The 20,188-nt window shown below is 33.7% G+C and overlaps 2 protein-coding genes across 3 annotated transcripts; one reads left to right on the forward strand and one right to left on the reverse strand.

Annotated features, from left to right (window-relative positions):
• Nucleotides 1–831: 831 nt before the first annotated feature.
• On the reverse strand, nt 832–7,445 carry LOC130655834 (39S ribosomal protein L22, mitochondrial-like). Of its 2 annotated transcripts, none has more exons than XM_057458641.1 (6): nt 7,308–7,445; nt 4,544–4,682; nt 3,994–4,059; nt 3,318–3,395; nt 1,592–1,661; nt 832–1,160 (listed from the first exon to the last, which is right to left on the reverse strand). In XM_057458641.1, exons 1-6 carry the CDS (start codon nt 7,340–7,342, stop codon nt 937–939), a joined length of 612 nt encoding a protein of 203 aa, XP_057314624.1. In that variant the 5' UTR covers nt 7,343–7,445; the 3' UTR covers nt 832–936. The 2 variants fall into 2 exon arrangements, with proteins under 2 accessions (XP_057314624.1, XP_057314625.1); XM_057458642.1 differs by having other exon boundaries at nt 4,544–4,679; nt 7,308–7,436.
• A 162-nt stretch (nt 7,446–7,607) lies between these two features.
• LOC130655831 (solute carrier family 25 member 36-A-like) lies at nt 7,608–20,068 on the forward strand. The gene is made up of 7 exons (XM_057458638.1): nt 7,608–8,054; nt 11,368–11,431; nt 16,333–16,445; nt 17,187–17,264; nt 17,933–18,036; nt 18,663–18,729; nt 18,892–20,068. The coding sequence occupies exons 1-7, from the start codon at nt 8,008–8,010 to the stop codon at nt 19,370–19,372; spliced, it is 954 nt and encodes a 317-aa protein (XP_057314621.1). The 5' UTR covers nt 7,608–8,007; the 3' UTR covers nt 19,373–20,068.
• The last annotated feature ends 120 nt before the right edge of the window (nt 20,069–20,188 follow it).

The following is a 20,188-nucleotide window of genomic DNA, read 5'->3' on the forward strand; positions in this document are numbered from 1 at the left end:
TGAATTTTAATACTTAGTTACCCTGATTATCATTCATACCAGCAATCGATGATGTCATATGATGATAATGTTGTAATTTCGCATAAATAGCAAAACTTTCAAGACTGTTATCTCGGAAACCAACAAAGATTTTTCAAAAAAATGAAAAGATTCATGCACAACTTTTCAAGCTCTTTCATATGAAATCGCACAATAAGGAATTTTATACTGGCGAAAAAAATTAAGAAATGCAATTAAAGGGGCTGTTGGTTTTCGACTTTAGTGACTTACACGAAAGTCCAGCTGATGGCGCGGAAAAGCAAAAATGGCTATTTATTCGGCATGTATGTAATTTCCAGACTTGAACATATAGATATATCTAGTTCATTGCGCAAAACGCGTTTGCCGGATTTTTAATGTGTGCGCAGTAAATACGAAATGTGAGCATTTTAACTGGCTCGTAGCCCTTTTAAATCGTGACTAAATTCTTTTTTTCGTGGTGTGAAAGAGTGCAATTTCATTCACACAAGGAAGAAAATTACACAATAACGTCAAAATGATAATAAAAAGTCATTAGAAGTGGACTTGCGTGAATGTTTTATTGACAAAATGCTTTTTTAAAACATCATACGCAAAAAATATTCCCCGCGAAATGTTATGTTTTTCCTACTCCTTTCATGAAACTGGTGATGAAGCGGAGGTAATGTGAATTGCGCATATTTTCGTTGAATGGAAAGAATAACAAGTCAAATTCGCAGTGAAAGATTTCGCTAGTAACAACAACGGACTTTTGAAATGTTTTTACCAGGAAAACATCTTTAATGTCCTATTAATTCATATAAAGCGGTTGGATCTACGCTAAAATATATATTTTTAAAAAAAATATTTTCAGACAATACCCAGTAGAAACGTCAGAGTTCAGAAAGTTTGTCGTGAGAACATTTCTTAGCACTTGCGTCACCACCAAGATAAGGAATTTTTAATCGTTTTTGGATATCTAAGTTTTTGTTCCAGTTCAGACAAACGTCTTCTGTTTTGACGAGAAATGTTTTTGCCGGGCGGTACGCCCTCTTTTAACACGCAAAAGTAATGACAATAGTAACGCTTCATTTTGCCGAACCGTCCACGCCCATGAAACTTGATTCTTTTTAAATGCTGCCCTCTACCTACGTGTGACTGGTCTAAAAAAGAGTTAAGAATCATTTCATTAGCATTCGGAGAATGCATACATTAAAAAATTGTATTAGGTGAGTTTTCACTCAAATCTGAGTAAAATACCGAATAAATTTAGCGCTGATCGCATTACTTACGAAATATTCCGAAACGAATTGAATTTCGCGAAAATTAGTTTCCGCGAAAGTTATTGGGAAGATTTTATATCTTCTTTAGAAAACACCCCCAAAACGGTATAAATTGTCGAAATTTAATTTTCGCGAACCTTGCAAAAGTTAAATTTTTGGAAATAGTTTTCGTGAATATTAATTTCCAATGTAGTTTATGGCAGGTAAGATTTTGTTTTAACATCATTTGTCTTTGCTTGTTGGGAAGTGCCCGGGAATGCTTGGACAGACAGGCGAAAGTGGGAAAGACATCAACTTTAATTATCACTCACCAACGTATAGGTTATTTTTGTCTTCCACTCCGTATCTCTTCACAGCAATTTCTTGGGCTTCTTCCAAAACCTACAAAGTACTTATTTAGTTTAGAAGGTTACGCACACACAAAATTTTTTGATGAACAGCGAGGGTGACTTTACCTTATTATCGGCCCCGCCCCCTATTAGAACCAAAAACGTTTTTTTCACAGAGTAATAAAAATGAAGTAGTATAATACGTTTTTCAAATAAACAGTTTTTAGAAAAATTTAAGCAGTTGGCTTACTAACTACTCAAGCTAAAAAAAATTTAATTAATTCAAGACTAGAAAAATTGTAATTAACTGGGAATCTTATTTTTTAGTAATAAAAACATTTTATTGACATAATGTTGGTTTTCTAAGAACTATCTCTACAATAAAATAAAATGTAAAAATAAATAGTGTTTATTACTACAAATCATTTCAAGTTTTGTACTGTTGTGACAAATTGAATCTTATTTTAAACATAAATTGAGTGTTTTATCAAGCACATTTCCTTCTTACCACAGGTACAAAGAAACAGATAAGGGAAATTGTGCATGAATTTAAAGTAGAGAAGAGAAAATCTTTGACCATCTATGAATTACTTTAACCCTAACATTTTTTAATAACCCTAACGGTAACGCCCCCTTCAGGGTCATTTTTTTTTAATTTTGATTCTTTGGCATATTTTCCTGATATTTTTAAAGAATCAAAAATATTTATTGTTTTATCTTTTAGTGTTTTTTAATAGTGTGCTCAAAGTTTAAAATTCCTCAAATACATTTAATCTGTATAATAATTAAAGAGAGTTATGCAGAACGAATAAAAAATTACATCTCTACACATAACATAGGAAATAATCTATCCAAATATATTATTATTTATCATCTATACCTTTTTAATTTATTTCTTTATTTTTTTCGTTTTTATCCTGTTATGTTATGTTATCCTGTTGTCTGTTTAACAATAACTAGACCCATAGTTCTAAGAAAACACTTTACCTTTAATTTTAAATAAAATATTCATGGTTTATTAATTATTCATAACGTTTAAGTGGGTGTAACCATGATTCTTGCAGGTAAAAGCAAAGGTCTTTGATTTGCTTTTTCTCGAAATAAAATTTTCAGTCGTAACGGTATATATTTTTGTTAACACTCCCCTCCATCTTGTCGAAATTGTACGCAAACAAGTTTGTTGCGACAATTATATCTTTGGCTACAAAACTTTGCTTTTTCTAACGCAGAAAGTGAGGAAATATCGAGTTATTGATCCATCATGCTTAAAAAGAAATAACTCATAAAACAGCTATTGTAACACAAAATATGCGATATTTTTGGGACCACGTGTTGTTTTGAGTAAAAAAAGCAAAGTTTTTTAGAGCTGAATAAGAGCTTCGCAATCATATTTTTTTCAACGAACAAAAACTTTACTGAGGGGAGTGTTTGACAAAATGAACTGGAAGGGTGAATTTTTGTATATAATTTTTTTTCTAATTTTTGGATTTTTTTAATGAAAAAATTTTATCATCATTCTAGAGATAATTTATTCGGCTTTCAGAATATTTATATTTGTTAGGGTTAATATAGCGAGGAGAGGGGATATTATAAATATACTGATTATGTGTCTCAGGGGGTTACCGTATCCTTAAAGAGAACTATATCAAAAAACCACAAGCACTATTTACAGTATCTTTTCAGATGACACAGAGAAGGCTTGGTATACCTCCTTGACAACTTCAGCTGCACCTTTTGGAGAAAACTCACACTGGGTAATGGCTTCTTGGATTGGCATGCGGCTCACCTGTAAGCAAGTAGATGAACGTTAAAAGATATAACATAATGGTTTGACTATGACACACCAGCACTGGACACCAGTATGGCATGTTAGGAGTTAAAGATACTTTTAGAGTACAGTACTCATAGTACTTTCACAAATATCAATAGTCCTATCTTTACTACCTGAACTGTCAATTTCAATAATAATAATTTTAATAAAGTATACATATACTTTCATTCAATGCAAGCACAAATCTGCACTTCATTGAATTGCACAAACTTATGGTAAAAATGAAAGAAAAGTCAACAGAAATCTACTTTTTATTTCAACAATTGATATCAACTATTGTATACTTCATTACAAATTCAAACACTTTAGGTCAAATATCTTTTTAACCCCATTCTCTGATTTAAAAACGGATTTCAGATTTTCAGAATTCATTGAAAAGCATTTGGATTCAATTGTAAATAATGTCACCCAGAAAATCTCATTTGCCAATCTTCATTTTATAAGAATATTCCACTTTATTTAATAGTTGTAAATGTAAACAAGACTGATTAAAAAGTGCACAAATGCAGAGTATGCACAAAAAGTTGCATTTTAAAACTAGTACGAAACTAACCAAATTAGCAACAAGTGTCATTTTTTTAGGTCCAATTCTCACATCTCTTCTGCAGTGTGGTATTTCCTAAAAATAAGAGCAATGAAATAAATGTTGTCAGAAAACAGATGGATGCACAGCTCATAAACAAAATTAAAAAACATCAACAGCGTTTCCACAACATCTATATTATAACACCCGTATATGTCTGTCTGTCATGCAAAATGGTAGCTTAGCTGCGCAGGTAGCGAGACGCACGCAATGTGGTATAAAAAGTACGGCGAACCTATGGATTTTTCCATGGGCTAACGACTAGTTTATAAAAATATCCTGAACCAATAAAAAAGTTGTTCAAGTTTAAAAAATTGAATTATAATCCTTGCAATTGCAAGAATGTTATGCAGACTCAATACAACTTTTTTTCAATCGAAGTGTTCACAACTTTTTTTAAATCGTGGTGTTCACAAATTTTCCAGAACAAACCAAACATATACTACAACTTTTTCATGATTCTGGAATTTTAATGTCTTTCAGCATTAACAGTTAAATTCTATAATGAAGCTAAACCTACAATAGGAGGAGGTTGGGGAATTCCTTGTTCCTTTTGAATTTCCACTTCAGATTTGCCCAATTTGTTTCTTGTTACAGAGAAATAACTTGCTAACACAAACTGATGTTGGCATGGGAAGCACACCTGATACCCTCTCCTGCTACAAAGAAGAAAAAAAATACAAAAATCAAAACAGAACACTCAAATTGCAGTTCCAATTGCAAAAAAAAAAAATTAATTTTTTAATGGTTTAAAAATGTTTGAATATAGCTATATGTTTTCTTGACAACGACTAAGTGTACAAGGTTCTTTTTTCGTTTCACATTTTTTAAAATCAAACAGTGACTATTTACCACAATAAAATGAATCACAACCTTGCAAACATAAAAACTCAGTAACAACAGGCTGTTTCCGCTGTGTTTTTTATACTGAAGTTGCAAAAAGGTTTTTGGGAAAATGTGTTTTAGCCTTTTTCACAGAAACTTTTCTCATAAAATATTGCAGTTTTTTTTTTTTACTTTGAGAAGGTAAAAACAGGTTATAAACTGTATTTTATTTTTAAATGTTACGTGGCGCCGTAGATTAGTGGTTATAGCTTTCGTACTCTGTGCGGGAGACCGGGGTTCGATTCCTCTTGACGGCGATTCAACATGGGCGAGTGAATGTTACCATAGCCCCGGGTTAACCCAAGCCATGTGAGGGAAATTGGGGAGATGGCACACTGTGTGGGCCGTTGGATGTTGCCGGGAGTTATCTAGTAGAGCGTGGGCCCTACTAATTGGGTCTGCGTAGCTCAAAATGAGCATTAAATACTCTAGGACTCTCCATCTAAGCCATGGCCCCTCCTGGAAATAATAGACAGGGTATATCCCTCGATATTTGTGAGGCTAGCCATGTAAAATATGCACATCTATCTATCTATCTATCTCACCCTGGATTGAAATTCACTTTTTAAGTGTTGCAAAAAATATTTTGAGAAATTCGCTAAGATGGGCACAACATATAAGCTGTATTTTTTTAGAAAAGTTATTATTTGAAAAATATATATAACACCTGAAACATCTTACTGTTGTGTGTGCTTCACATAATATATGATATACTGCATACTTGTACTGAAGCGCTCCACATGAATGTGTGGCACAGTTTACAAAACTTATAAATCGCTCTACACCAGACGTTTAACGCCTGGTGTAGAGCGAGTTACTTCTGACTAAACCAGACATTTCAACGCCATGTCCACCTGTCTATTTGGTAAAAAGGCTATGTCAGCATATATAAGATGCGCATGTAAAGTTCTTCATATATATGTATATGCATGCCCTGTTGGTCTAATGGCTATGACACTCATCCTAATGAGAGATCCAGGTTCAAATCCTGGACAGGGCTAGGTAAAATATAATTATCTTGCATCTACAACAAGCAGGTATTCATAAGTATATGATATTAGCTATATTGAGTATATTAGGTAATTTTGAGTTGCAGAGGGGGGAATTGCGTACATTCATCACTTTTATTTATAGAGCCCAAAAATGCTTTGTTTTTGTGATAGATCTATCACTTTATGGTAAAAACAAAAGCGTTTTTTACTAAACTTTTTTGTCTTTCTCATGGACTTCTCTGATTATTTCTAATTCTTTACTTTTTAATGTTGTTGTCATTCGAACCAAGTTAATTTTTAATCTCAGATTTATCAAAAAATGATAGTTTTTTCAGCATTATGACCAATTGTTTAAATATTTGTATTGGCACATAATTCTGCTAACATGATTCACTGTATATATTTACTGATATAAATTTGAGACCTTTTTTATGAGCTATTGAATTTGAAATATTTGCACCTCAATATGTTCTACACTCCTGGCCTAATATGACACATATCTTAGACATATTGAGTATACACAATCTTTGAGTTGTAGGGGGGAGATTTTCTATTAACGTGCCTGCTCTTGCCTTGCCCTTCCCTGGCCTTGCCAGCGCTGACCGTTCCTTTGCATACTCTTGCTATATGCCTTTTCTGGTGCCTGCCTACTATGCCTTGCCTGTGGTGCCTCCCATGCATTGCCTACCCCTGCCTTAGATAGATAGATAGATGTGCATATTTTACATGGCTAGCCTCACAAATATCGAGGGATATACCCTGTCTATTATTTCCAGGAGGGGCCATGGCTTAGATGGAGAGTCCTAGAGTATTTAATGCTCATTTTGAGTTACGCAGACCCAATTAGGACCCACACTCTACTAGACAACTCCCGGCAACATCCAACGGCCCACATAGTGTGCCATCTCCCCAATTTCCCTCAATCGCTGTTAAGAGGAATCGAACCCCGGTCGCCCGCACAGAGTACGAGAGCTATAACCACTAATCTACGGCGCCCCCTACATTGCCTACCCCTGCCTAGTTGATTCCTCTTCCTGTTTCCTTGTCTGCCTTTGGCCGTGCCCTTTCCTTGGCCGTGCTTTTAATGCTTTTGCCTTGGCAACCTCTCTGCAACACTTTCTATATTGATTTTCATTATTTTGCATTAATTATTAGATTTAAATTTTTGGAATTTGCTTTGACACATCGTTTGTGTCTAAGCTTTTGTATCAAAGAAACAGAATTTTGGTATCCTCAAATAAAGCTTTTAGTTACTAGGCTAACGTTCAAATGGATGTTTTTGGCAAATTGTGTGTAGTGGACGCTGCTGCCTCTTATTTTGAACATTGGCATTAAGATTACGATCGTGAAATTCTTTTTTTTTTTCAATATTAACCACAAGCTTAGGGCGAATAAATAATAACTCACCTTAGAGACAGGGCAGCATGCCTCACAATATTCATGCTTTCTTTCTTATTAGTTTAGAAGTCTTCCACGCATCACCACCACCGCCGCCGCCAGAATCGCCAACATGTGCAGCTTTATTTACCATTTTTAAGTAAAAAATATTTTGGAGAAGACCAAAGAAGATAACTCGATACCAATTCGATAAAATTCAAAAGTGTGTTTAAAGTTTTCGAATACATGATTGATCGATTTGATTTTACAAATTTATATATTTTGTATTTAAAGTTATTCTAAAGGAGTATCATGGACAGGCAAATACTGATAAGTGACGATCATGTTCTTTGCACGTGCTGTCGACCAATCAAATGTCATTGATTCTGCGGGGCAGGATAATTTGTTTTGTCGTGCAAATCTGCATTTCCCAATCTTTGTTGCACTATATTATTTAAAATATAAAAATTGACTCTTTATATTCCTTAAACTTTTTAAAAGTTGTCCAAATCATTATTAAATCGACGTCATATCGCCTACGAAAGCTAAAGGTTCAGAGACATCCCCTGAGCTACAGTTGACGAGTTGACATACACGTGACCAAACAACCAAAAGTTAAAGACCAAGTGCGACATTATAGTATTAAGTAGAAGGTTTCGCACTTTTGTTGTTTTGTAAAGCTAGTCATTTTCCAAGAAAAACTAGCAAAGCTGGAGAGTTGCATTCACACATGGCAGAGTGTAGGAATTCAACTCCAGTCCATCTATTTGCTGGAGGGTAGGGATTACTTATTTTTCAGAATTTTTGTAAATATAATTGTCCTTTCTTGATGTTATGTGGTTATTGTGTTGCATATTGCAAACTTAAAAATCACAAAGTCAACTGGCTTATTAGGGGCATTCAAACGCAAGTTCACTCTGATATTTATAATTTTTTACTTCTTTTCTTCCTTTACACTCAATTTACTTTTGTCATAACTCTTGTTTAGCTACATATTTTTAACCCTGGTTGGGACTTTCAGTCCCTCCTCTCCTTTGCTCTCCAAAAACAAAGAACATAAATAAGTGGGGTATCTATTCTGCCTGCGCTAACTACTGGCCGATTAAGCTAGTGTATTTATTTCACCGCTAGGTAACTACTGGCAGTAACTCCAAGCAGAATAGATATATACACTGGTGAAATAAATATGCCATTACATTTTTCATTGAAGTTTAAGCAGGACTAGGGATACAAAGCTCGATGTCTTGTAGTTAATAAACACTCCTGTGCTACTAGAAAAGGCACCACGCAATTCTTGTTGATAGTCAAAGTAATATAAATTGACTGTGTTTTCTGCCTTAGTTATAAGATAAAACATTTTTGCTTCACTACAACCAAAAAGCAGGCCATTTTATGAGATTTTAGGTATATAGGTGTGCATGCCCCTCCCAAAATAGTGTATTTTTTTTTTACTTTTTAAAATGGATGCAGGCTTTTCAGGTGAAATTTTTTTATTATATATAATATATATATATATCCCGAAAAACCCATGTTTTTTTGTAACTGCTTTTCAGCAAGAGCTGGTAAAGTTTGTATGTTCTATTGTATGTTCTAATTTTTTACATTTTACTCCTGTTATATAACAGCACGACAAGATTCTAACAGTTTCCAACTAAATGAACAAATTAGAATGAATGTTACTATAGCCCTGGTTAACCCAAACTATGTTGAAAATTGGAGATATGGCACACTGTGTATGCCATTTGATGCACAGGGTGTTATCTGATAGAGCCCTGACCTTAATTATTTCTGCCTAGTTCAAAATGAGCATTAAACACTTTAGGGCATCTATGCCATGGCCCCTCCCGGAAATAATAGGCGATATTTGTCAGGGTAGCCATGTAAAATATTATTCTAGCAAGTTAAGCAAACATAACAGTTTCTAACCTTTTTGTGCTCCTTAGAAGCGTTTATAAATGCTAGCTAATTCACCAAGTAATTCTTAGACAGATAGACAGACAGACAGATAGATAGATAGTTAGATGGCATATTTTACATGGCTAGCCTCACAAATATCAAGGGATATACCCTGTTTATTATTTCCAGGAGGGGCCATGGCTTAGATGGAGAGCTTTAGTTTAATGTTCATTTTGAGCTATGCAGACCCAATTGGGGCCTGCACTCTACTAGACAACTCCCGGCAACATCCAACAGCCCACACATAGTGCCATCTCCCCAATTTCCCTCACATGGCTTGGGTTAACCCAGGTCTATGGTGGCATTCACTTGCCCATGTTGAATCACCGTCAAGAGGAATCGAACCCCCGGTCTCCCACACCGAGTAAGAGAGCTATAACCACTAATCTACATCGCCACATAATATGTTTAAGAATAGAAAAAGTAAACCAACATGTAAGATTTTTTTAAATCTCTGTGTGATTAAATCAACCACCTGAGATTGCACTGTGAATGATGCGTGTTGCGAAGAAACAGCCTATAGGGGAAAAAGTTTATTTTTTTATATTCTATATATTCGGTACCAGTGAAATGAAGAAGCATGTTAATCAGACAGTGCTAGCAAAATATGGAGTCCCATGACCTATTTAATACTTAAGTTCTGTATGTTTGTAACATGCAAGATGATTGAATTCTTCTTCCTTTTAAATTGCCAAAATATTGCATTAGTGAATCGGACCTCTTTCTCTTAAAAATTGCATGGTCCTATCTACGGGCCACTTTCCAAGTGGCGTAGTTGTTTTTATTTTGTTTTGAAATCATTGGGAATATGCACCCTTTTTTCTAGGTTAAAAAAAATCTGTGTTATTCAGGTCATTTGTTTTGGGTATAAATAAAATAATAACAAAATTAAATTTAGACTTACGTAACTTTTTTTTTCGTGAGTCTTTTTAGACGTAAAAATAAGAATTGTTGTTTTGTTTTGTTGTATTGTTTTGCAAAAATGTTTGAAGCATTACCTAGGCTCCAGTCTTTTTCAGAAGAGGCGTGCGATCGCGCACATGCGCCTTGACACACGCCTAAATCGTTTCAGACGTGTGATTAATTACACACCTGAAAAATATATATTGAATTTTGAAAATCAACATGTTCTTAGCTCATTTTGAAATTTCGTCGGACAAAACGTCCAATAGATTTTCATTTTGGTCAGACACTTTTAAATCTCAGAATTATTGAATAGTCCTGATCCTTTTAATCCACGAGCAAGCCTATTCATAGTCAACTGACCATCCTAGGTATTCACCGATTCCTGACTTAGTTAAAAGAACAACGTAGACATAAATCTCTTTTACCTGGCCCCTTCATCGTTGGTAACCAGGTCTTACACAAGAAATTCAGCTATGCGGTTTTTAACTAATACGAATGTGAACTCCGATGGAGCACGGATAAAGCAAGTTTGCAAAATTGAACTTATCATGGATTATCATGGATCTTATCATCATGGATCTTATTATCTCTGGACTTATCATGGATTTATTTGTAGATAATTTCTTTATTTAACAAAACAATTGGAAACCATAGCAGATGCGAATTTAATTGAGTTTTTTCTTTATGCTGAAGTGTTATTTTTTTCAAATAATTTTAAAAACGAAACCCAAGCGAAGCATATTTTTGCCTATTTGCTTGTGATGACGTGAAAAATTAACAATAAATTTATGAAAATGACAGTATATGAAAATGACATGCATACTATTTCAGACGTGTAGAAAAGGAAGTTAAGATTGAGAGAGTCGCTATACGTAGACCCTCGATTATCGTGCTTAGGGTTCACGATTCAAAACGTCCCCCACTTTTCTACTACGGTTAGACTGAGGCTCCTTCAATTTTACCTACCAGTTTTGTTATATGTTCATATTACTGATACTCTTGATTTTACTTAACCTTCTGGAAAACCAAAGGTGACTTTTAATGATACCCCTTTAAATTTTAACCACCAGTGGATAACAATTATTTTGGACAACCTAATTTTGCGAATATACTGAAAACTTTGATTCGTTACCTCTTCTTTATTATTTACCATATGGTCCTTAAGTTTTACCATATGTTCCTTATAATTTATTTTTACATTATAATATGAAGTATGATTTATTTTTAGGTTGGGTGGCACCACTGCAGCCATTGCAACATGTCCACTAGAAGTAGTTAAAACCAGATTGCAGGTATCCTATGAAGTCTGTACACACTGAGAATAATTGTTTTAATGAAAAGAAGATGAAATAATTTGTGTAAACTATTTTACTGTTAAACATAAGCAATTGTAAAATGTGGAGAATGATCTTTTCTGTTATTTGAAAATGATGTAAGCAAACTATAACAGCCATTCTGTCGCTGTTATTACAAAACCGTCCTTTAATTTGCTGATAACAAACGATATGGAACGACAGTAAACAATAGTAATGAAACTGACAGTTAACGTTTAAGCTATGATATTCCTTCTGTGCATACTCTTTTTAACAAGTTGAGTATATTGACATGCTTTGTAATACTTTGATTTATCCTGAAAAACAAGAAAATTATGAATTGTAATAGAAAATATTGGTAAAAGTTTTTTTTGAGTTGTGAGCTTAAAATGTCTTTTAATACTCTCACCCTAAATCTTGGTTTCTATCTGGTGTTAACTCGCATTCAGCAAATAGGTAACTGAGGCTAATTTTTTAATACCTAATGGAAACATCCATGATTAATTAGTGCAGCAATTTAACCTGGAATTATTATATATTTTTTATATATTTTAATGCAAGTTAGTGCAAACACACTTTAATGTGAAAAAATAAGTCTATTATGTGTGCAAGACTAATACTAAACAACCTTCTACAAACCTTTTTTACAAATTGGCAGACAAAAAAAGTTTGTCTATACATGATCATATATTAATACTTCCACTCTTTGTGTCTGTAACAGACAAGGTAGATGTGTTCATTTTTCTTTGATATATCGCCGAAAAAAGTAGTATATGTCCTATTTGGCAAGTACTTAGTCATTTCGGCATGACATCAATGTCTTTAGACTGACATTAATTCATTAAATGAGAATAGAGAAGCCATTGCTTTGTACTTTTAAGTTTAAGGCTAAATAAGTTGGAGCCAGGTGAAGGTAACTGACATCATCTCCCTTTCAGAATAGATGCGTTCATGGTGTCATCAAGAAAAATTTAAACCCCAATGTATCCGTAAGCGTTCATTAAAAGTTTGTGATCCTATAGATTTTCTTGATCAGTGTTCTCTTTAATAAAGGCAACAAGGATAAAAATGTCTAAAATAATTTATACTTGGTGGGTATTTACTGATGTTGGCAAAATTTTCAAACCCTTGTATCTTGTTATACAAGCGTCAATAACACATGATCCTTTACAATTTTTTCATCAGCGTTTCAAAATCTTCACACATAGGCAACGGGTTAAAAAAATTTTAAAAGATTATTTGTATATGCACTGCTGATGTCAGCAAAACTCCTAAAACAACTTATTTTTTTACCATTTTTGTTCTGCCTAAGTGGATTTTTTATGGCTTTATCAACTAGTTACTTATAATAAAAAGTATTCACATTAAATGCTTACACTCTGAGGTCAGAAATTAGCATGAAAAACTAATCTGAATCCGGTGGCCAGGTGGAATCCAAGATTAAATAAACAAAAGTCTAGAACTTTCTTAGCGCTTTTAACAAAAGTTCCAGGTTTTGTAAGCCTTGTAAGAATTAATTTTCTAACATACAGCAACAAATAACAAGTAATACAAAAAAAATTTTTTTAAGGAATATTTTTAATTAAAGTTGTTTACTAGTACACTTTTAATAATCTCTTTTTTATTATTTTGGTGACAACTTTTGATTTTTTTTAAAAAATGAGTTTTTTCTCACTTTCTTTACTGCCAAAAAAATCAGTAATTATAAGCTTTTTTATTTTACTTGTATGGTGCCCAGGGAAAGGCATTATGCCTATGGTTACTATTTTATTGGTTTATACTCTAAATACTTTAAAAGATTGGGCTGTTTCATCATCATTCATCATCATTCTCGGCTTAACGTCTGTTTTCCATGCTAGCATGGGTTGGATAGGGTATAATAATGACCCCCTTCCAATCTGATCTAGACTGTGTTAGATCCAAACTCAACTTCCTCTGTATCAAGTCTGTCCTTATAACCTGTCAAGTCTTTTCTTGGTCTGCCTCTGGGCTTTGCCCCAGGAACTATTAAGTCTCTACACTTTCTTACCCAATTACCTCCCTCCATTCTTTCCAAGTGCCCCAGTAAATTCAATCTTCTTATCTGGATAACATCTTTAATTCTACAGATACTTAGCCTGCTTCTTAGCTCATCTGAACTCTTTCTGTCTCTCAGACTGGCGTTACACATCCACCTAACCATTCTCATATCATTCCTTTCCAAACGGTCAAGATCTTCCTGCTTCACTGCACATGTCTCACTACCGTACAAAATAACACTTCTTACACAGGCCTCATACAACCTACCTTTTAACTCAATTGACAAGATTCTGCTAGTCAACAAAGGAACTCTCTGAACTTTTTCCAAGCAGAATCCATCCTGCAAGTAACACTTCGTCCAACACTCCCTTTACTGCCCAACATATCACCTAAGTGATAGAAGCTCTCAACTATCTCTAACGAGCCACTGTTGTACAACATTGAAGCTGGGAATATTTCATTCTCTATAATCCCACCTTTGCAATGCTTGCATACAAACTGAATGTCAGCTCTCCACCTTCCACTAATACTACTGCACTTCTTATGTACCCAATGCTTGCAACTCTGACAAAAAATTGAGTTACTACTAACCCCTTTCCTGCAAACTCCACAAGGCCACTTTCCAACTACAAGGTCACACTTGGCTGCAATGCTACTCATCATGACTTTAGACTTTTCTGTGTTCACCCTTAGCCCTTTCTCTTCTAGTCCTTTCTTCCACTTTTCAAACTTTTAACTAATTCTTCCATCGACTCTGCTATGAGAATCAAATCATCTGCATACAATAACTCCCATGGACAAATGTTTAATAGTAAATTTATTTTCTGATTTCAAGTAAAAAAATTAACACAAAATATCTTGGCATACCAGAGTCATTGCTGAATGTATTTTTTTTTACATTAGTTGGGAGGTATTTAAGTTTATTAGCCTCCCGACACTTGCAAGTTTACTCATCATCATCATCATCATTCTCGGCTTAACGTCCGTTTTCCATGCTAGCATGGGTTGGACGAGGTATATTAATGACCCTCTTCCAATCTGATCTAGACTGTGTTAGATCTAAACTCAACTTCCTCTCTATCAAATCTGCCCTTATAACCTCCTGCCAAGTCTTTCTCGGTCTGCCTCTGGGCTTTGCCCCAGGAACTATCAAGTCTCTACACTTTCTTACCCAATTATCCTTCTCCATTCTTTCCAAGTGCCCCAGCCAATTCAATCTTCTTATCTGGATAACATCTTTAATTCTACGGAGACTTAGCCTGCTTCTTAGCTCATCTAAACTCTTTCTGTCTCTCAGACTGGCATTACACATCCACCTAACCATTCTCATATCATTCCTTTCTAAACGGTCAAGATCTTCCTGCTTCACTGCCCATGTCTCACTACCGTACAACATAACACTTCTTACACAGGCCTCATACAACCTACCTTTTACCTCAATTGACAGGACTCTGCTAGTCAATAAAGGAAGTAACTCTCTAAACTTTTTCCAAGCAGAACCTATCCTGCAAGTAACACTTTTTCCAACATACTTCATTGCCCAACATATCACCTAAGTAACAGAAGTTCTTAACTATCTCTAACGAGCCACTGTTGTACATCATTAAGGCTGGAAATACTTCATTCTCTATAATCTCACCTTTGCAACGCTTGCATACAAACTGTATGCCAGCTCTTAACCTTCCACTAATACTACTGCACTTCTTATGTACCCAATGCTTGCAAGTCTGACAAAAAATTGAGTTACTACCAACCCCTTTCCTGCAAACTCCACAAGGCCACTTTCCAACTACAAGGTCGCACTTGGCTGCAATGCTACTTATCATGACTTTAGACTTTGCTGTGTTTACCTTTAGCCCTTTCTCTTCTAGTCCTTTCTTCCACTTCTCAAACTTTTCAACTAATTCTTCCATTGACTCTGCTATGAGAACCAAATCATCTGCATACAATAACTCCCATAGTTACCCCTTTCTAATGCATCACCCTTGCCCTTGAAACAATTCACTATTACACTCGACTGCCACTCACTCGGAATAGCACCATTCTTTATAATCTGGTTAGCAAGACTTGTAATAAGCTCAACTCCAATATATCCAGATGCTTTTACCATCTCTGCAACAATACCTGATACTCCTGCAGCCTTGTCAATCTTCAATTTCCTAATAGCCTCCACTACCCATTCTGTCTTGATCTGCATAGCTGGCCCTTCTACGACATCATCATCAGACAAATTATCCTTGTCCCAATCAAACTCAGTGTTAAGCAACCTCTGATAATGATTCTTCCAAGCTACCCTTTTCTCCTCCTCTGTGCTAGCCAAAACACCTTCATCATTACGTATACACTTCCCACCTACAATATCTTGATTAGTCTTCTTCATTTGCTTTGCTATCCTGAATACCTCATTGCGCTGGTCTTCCCTTCTTAACACATCTGCAAATCTGTTTCTCTCTGCTTCTGATTTTGCCTTATACACTGCTGTACGAGCGCGACGCTTAGCTTCTAAGTAAATATTTTTACTACCACCTGACTTCCACTCTTTCCAAAGTTTCCTCTTTTCCTTTATACACTGGTCAACCTCATTATTCCACCACCAGGTCTGTCTATGTCTAGCTGGTCCTTTTGTCCACCCACAGGTATCATCAGAAGCTTCTAGAAGACAATTCTTCAAAGTAGTCCAAGTACTTTCAACATTGTCACTATCACATTGACTATTGTAGGCTAACTGCTGAACTTTTGCACTAAATTGTCTTGCTACAATCTCTTCCTTCAGCTTCCAGACTTTTCGACGGGGCCTGTACTTTCCCTTGGCTTCTTTGACACTCTTTAAGAGTAATTTATTTTAACTCTTTGTTTTTTAGTCTTCAGCACCTGTTTTTCAACCAGTAAAATTAGTTGGAATGGCTAATCTTAAAATGGCACCTGGACAGTATGAAATTGTTACCCGCCCTGCAGGTATTCTTGGTTGCATACGGTAAGCTTGTTGTCACATATATGTATACAACTATATGTAAATCCTGACAAAAATCAGGCAGACTGTAATATAGTATTATATGCAACAGAGAATTGAAGACCTTACAGGAAAAAAATTAGGGTTAAAAATTAGAGGAAGAATTGTCATTTTAACAGAATGTTAACAACATATTTTAGCCTTTTTTTACAATTAACACTATTGTATACCTGTTATTATTAGTAAAATTGTAGACTATATATAATTTTTTTTTTTACACAAAAGTGATTTTTTGACATCATTGACAAAAATGATGTCATATATGCAAGAAAAGTTTCTTATCTGAACAATAAAAGATATGAAAAATTATTTTATCCATTGATATTGATGCTCTTGTTATTAACCTTAGTATATATGTAGAACAATGCATTTAAAAGTTAAGGGGTACAAAAAAAATATGACGTTGTCAGTTGTTGATACTAGTTTTATACAAGCATATAGTTACAGATGCAGAAGCCTTCTAATACATTTGATTTTTTAGCATGTCTGCAAAATGTTGCTTCAAAGCCTTTCAGAGGTTTTTTGAAAAGTAAAAGTAACCTTTACATCTTTACCATTATATCAGTTTTCGAAATTAAGAATAAAGGGTTGTTAGTTCTTGTGATCAAAAATATATATTTTTGTGTACTTGATTGTTTTCACCTGTTTTTTTAGTGACATTTAAAATTGATAATCATTTGCTATCAGTTTTTTTCTATTTTGTAGACACATGATACACACAGAAGGTGTTCGATCTCTTTATAAGGGTTTGGGCCCTAACCTAGTTGGTGTTGCTCCAGCACGGTAGATATTTTTTTTGGTTTGCCTTCATTTTGTTGCTTTTCATATCAACTGCAATGTTCTCATACTGTTAGTATGTTATTATTTGCATGCTAACATTGTTTGTGGCAGAGAAAAGTATCATTGGAAATAGTGACATTGAGACATTGCCACAAAAATATTTTGGTTAATGTTATCACACAACCTTTAAATTTAGCTTCTCTGATCTAATCCTACTTACAATAACATTTACTTATATATTATTGTAAGAGTGTTATCCAATTTTTGTTGATGAATAATCTCTTGCTTAATTAAAAACTGTCAATTGTCAATCTAAACCTTGAAAACATTTCATCCTGTTTCAATCTTAATTTCTTTTAAATAAGCATAAGCGTGTCAACTGCTTACATTCTATCAAATTAATAAGTTAAAATTGACAACCAATCTATACTATAAAATTAAAATCAATAAATATAGTTTCTTAACATGATAAAGAGTAGGTGTTATAAAATTGCAAAATAAAAATAAAATATTGGCACTTAAAAAACTCTTGCAAATAATAATTAACATGGGTAAAAAACAACCTTCGGTCTTCTAATTTGTGCATGGCAGAAAGGCTTAGACATGGCTAAATCTACCAGTCACTTGTTATTTAACTCCATAATTTAATTTAATTTTTGATTTTTAAATAGTGCTATATACTTTGCTGTCTATGCTAAATCGTCAAAAGGCATAACACGGATGGGTGTAGACAAAGATAGTCCACTAGTTCATATGTGTGCAGGTGCGTCAGCAGGTAAGATATCTTGTTATATCTTTAGCATGTCATTTTGAAACTGTCTCTCTCACAACATATACATACACAGGATTTTATTAGCAAAATTATGTGACTTTTCTGTGAATTTGAAAATGTGCTTTTAAGATAAAAATTAATGTGTTGTATTATAAGATGACAAATGTATAAAATGAAATAAAATGTATTTTTATATGACAATGATTATTGCTATGATGTTTGTTTTTTTACCAATGAGCTCACTTATTTGGTGGATTTCTATTTTTGAGGAAATTTTGTCATTTGAATTCAGTTAAGCGTGTTAAAAACACCATTCAGATTTTGATATATGGAGAAATAAATGTTTATTTTTGTTAGTTTATTTAAATAGAAAAGTACCAAAATAATTTAAAATAATCAAATCATTTTTTTTTCTAATTCGAAATGCTTTAAAATTTACTTTTTTTAAAAAAAATTTTTTTTTTTTTATTTTTATTTTATTTATTTTTTTTAAATGTTTTTGTTGTGTTCAAAACGATTTTTTATCTTGTCCCTGAGCGTTTATAGAATTATAGATTTGAAGAATTTCCACAGCAACTGATAGTCTATTTCTGTTTTGTTCGATATAACAGAATTTTTTTTAATTCTAGGTTTTATTACAAATACGTTTACAGCACCCATATGGTTTGTAAAAACACGTCTTCAACTTAGCAGTCAGTATGTAAATTTAATTTAAAACCAAACAGTTGACTAACTGGGCTATATGGAGAGTGTAGAAGTGTAGTTTTCATAAAAAAAAGTGGCTGACACAGAAAAATCTACAATGCCTTAATACCACAATTATTTGCTTTACTAAAGACATCTCCCTTTACATTATAGAACAAAATATGGCATGATGAAATGTGTTCGTAAAGTTTTTAAGGAAGAAGGCTTAAAGGGATTTTACCGAGGACTTTCTGCATCCTATTTTGGCATAATAGAGACTATCATTCATTTTGTTATTTATGAAAGACTCAAAAGAATGTTACGAGAATACCATAAACATAATAGTAAAGACCATATTGAAAAGAATAATGTGTCTGATTTTATGATAGCCGCTGGTTTTTCGAAGTCAATTGCATCAATGTGTGCATATCCACACGAAGTTGTAAGAACTAGACTACGTCAAGAAGAATGTGCTGGACCTAGAAAATATAAATCATTTTTTCAGACTTTAATGTTAGTTTACAGAGAGGAAGGTCGCAGAGGTTTATATAGCGGCCTGGGAACACAACTTGTGCGTCAGGTACCAAACAGCGCAGTGATGTTTATGGTTTATGAAGCAGTAATATACTACATATGTTCAAATGAGAATGTCTAGTTTTACTATTGTGTTTTTTATAAATAGCTACATTTTCGTATTCTCTATGGAAATTGTTTTTACTTGCAGATCTATGCATTATACTTACTATATTAATCCTCATAATTTTTTTTAAACTCTGGAACAAGATTTTTTAAAAATGGCAACAAATTACATGTCAGGGTATTTCGATGTTCAGATGGGATTTTTTTTTTCTAGATTTTAGTACCTGTTTGACTGAAAAATGTCTCTGGAATATGTGTAATCGTTTGCAAACCTTACCCTTTTAAACGTTTACACTGCTTTTTGTAGTAAAAAAAACATGTTTTTTTTTCTTTTTGCGAAGCCTTCTATAGATAAACTTTTTCCAGTTGAACTATTATGATATGCTCTTTGTGTGAAATCATGTGAGTCAAATTTATCCCTTGCAGAAGTTTTGCCAAATTATTTTAAGTTTTCATTATTGTTTGTATTTGAGAAACATATAAAAACTTTCAAACCCTTTATTTTTCAGTGCACGAAGCCAGTCTATTTATTGTCTTTACCTAACTACAACAGTTGTGCGCTGACAAACTTTAAGTTAAGGCCTTTGCGTTAAGAATTGTTTTACATGTTCTTTTTAAGTTAGATAAAATAGATTTGTATTGTTAACAAAGGTAACCTGTGTATATTGTAGAAAGTATATTATAGTATTCTTAAGATTTCAAATCCAAACAATGTGTTGTATTTTCTACTTGTGTGTAATTTAAATTCGAAAAAACAGGACATTAAAGTTACCTTTAATTTCAAACAAGAAAGAAAGAATACTTTTGTGTTTAAATGTGTTTTAATGTGTAC

This window comes from Hydractinia symbiolongicarpus, chromosome 8 (assembly GCF_029227915.1).
Source record: "Hydractinia symbiolongicarpus strain clone_291-10 chromosome 8, HSymV2.1, whole genome shotgun sequence".
NCBI classification, from domain to species: Eukaryota; Metazoa; Cnidaria; class Hydrozoa; order Anthoathecata; family Hydractiniidae; genus Hydractinia; species Hydractinia symbiolongicarpus.

Bases quoted from the DNA above. Each gene is read 5' to 3' on its own strand.
- LOC130655834 (XM_057458641.1), bottom strand. From the start codon at position 7,342: ATGAATATTGTGAGGCATGCTGCCCTGTCTCTAAG. The intron at 1,662-3,317 runs GTATACCAAGCC...AGTACTTTGTAG, and splicing joins CAGCTGAAGTTGTCAAGGAG to GTTTTGGAAGAAGCCCAAGA. The intron at 1,161-1,591 runs GTGAGTGATAAT...ACTCTTTTTTAG, and splicing joins CAAAAATAACCTATACGTTG to ACCAGTCACACGTAGGTAGA.
- LOC130655831 (XM_057458638.1), top strand. From the start codon at position 8,008: ATGGCAGAGTGTAGGAATTCAACTCCAGTCCATCTATTTGCTGGAGG. The intron at 16,446-17,186 runs GTAAGCTTGTTG...TCTATTTTGTAG, and splicing joins GGTATTCTTGGTTGCATACG to ACACATGATACACACAGAAG. The intron at 17,265-17,932 runs GTAGATATTTTT...ATTTTTAAATAG, and splicing joins GTTGGTGTTGCTCCAGCACG to TGCTATATACTTTGCTGTCT.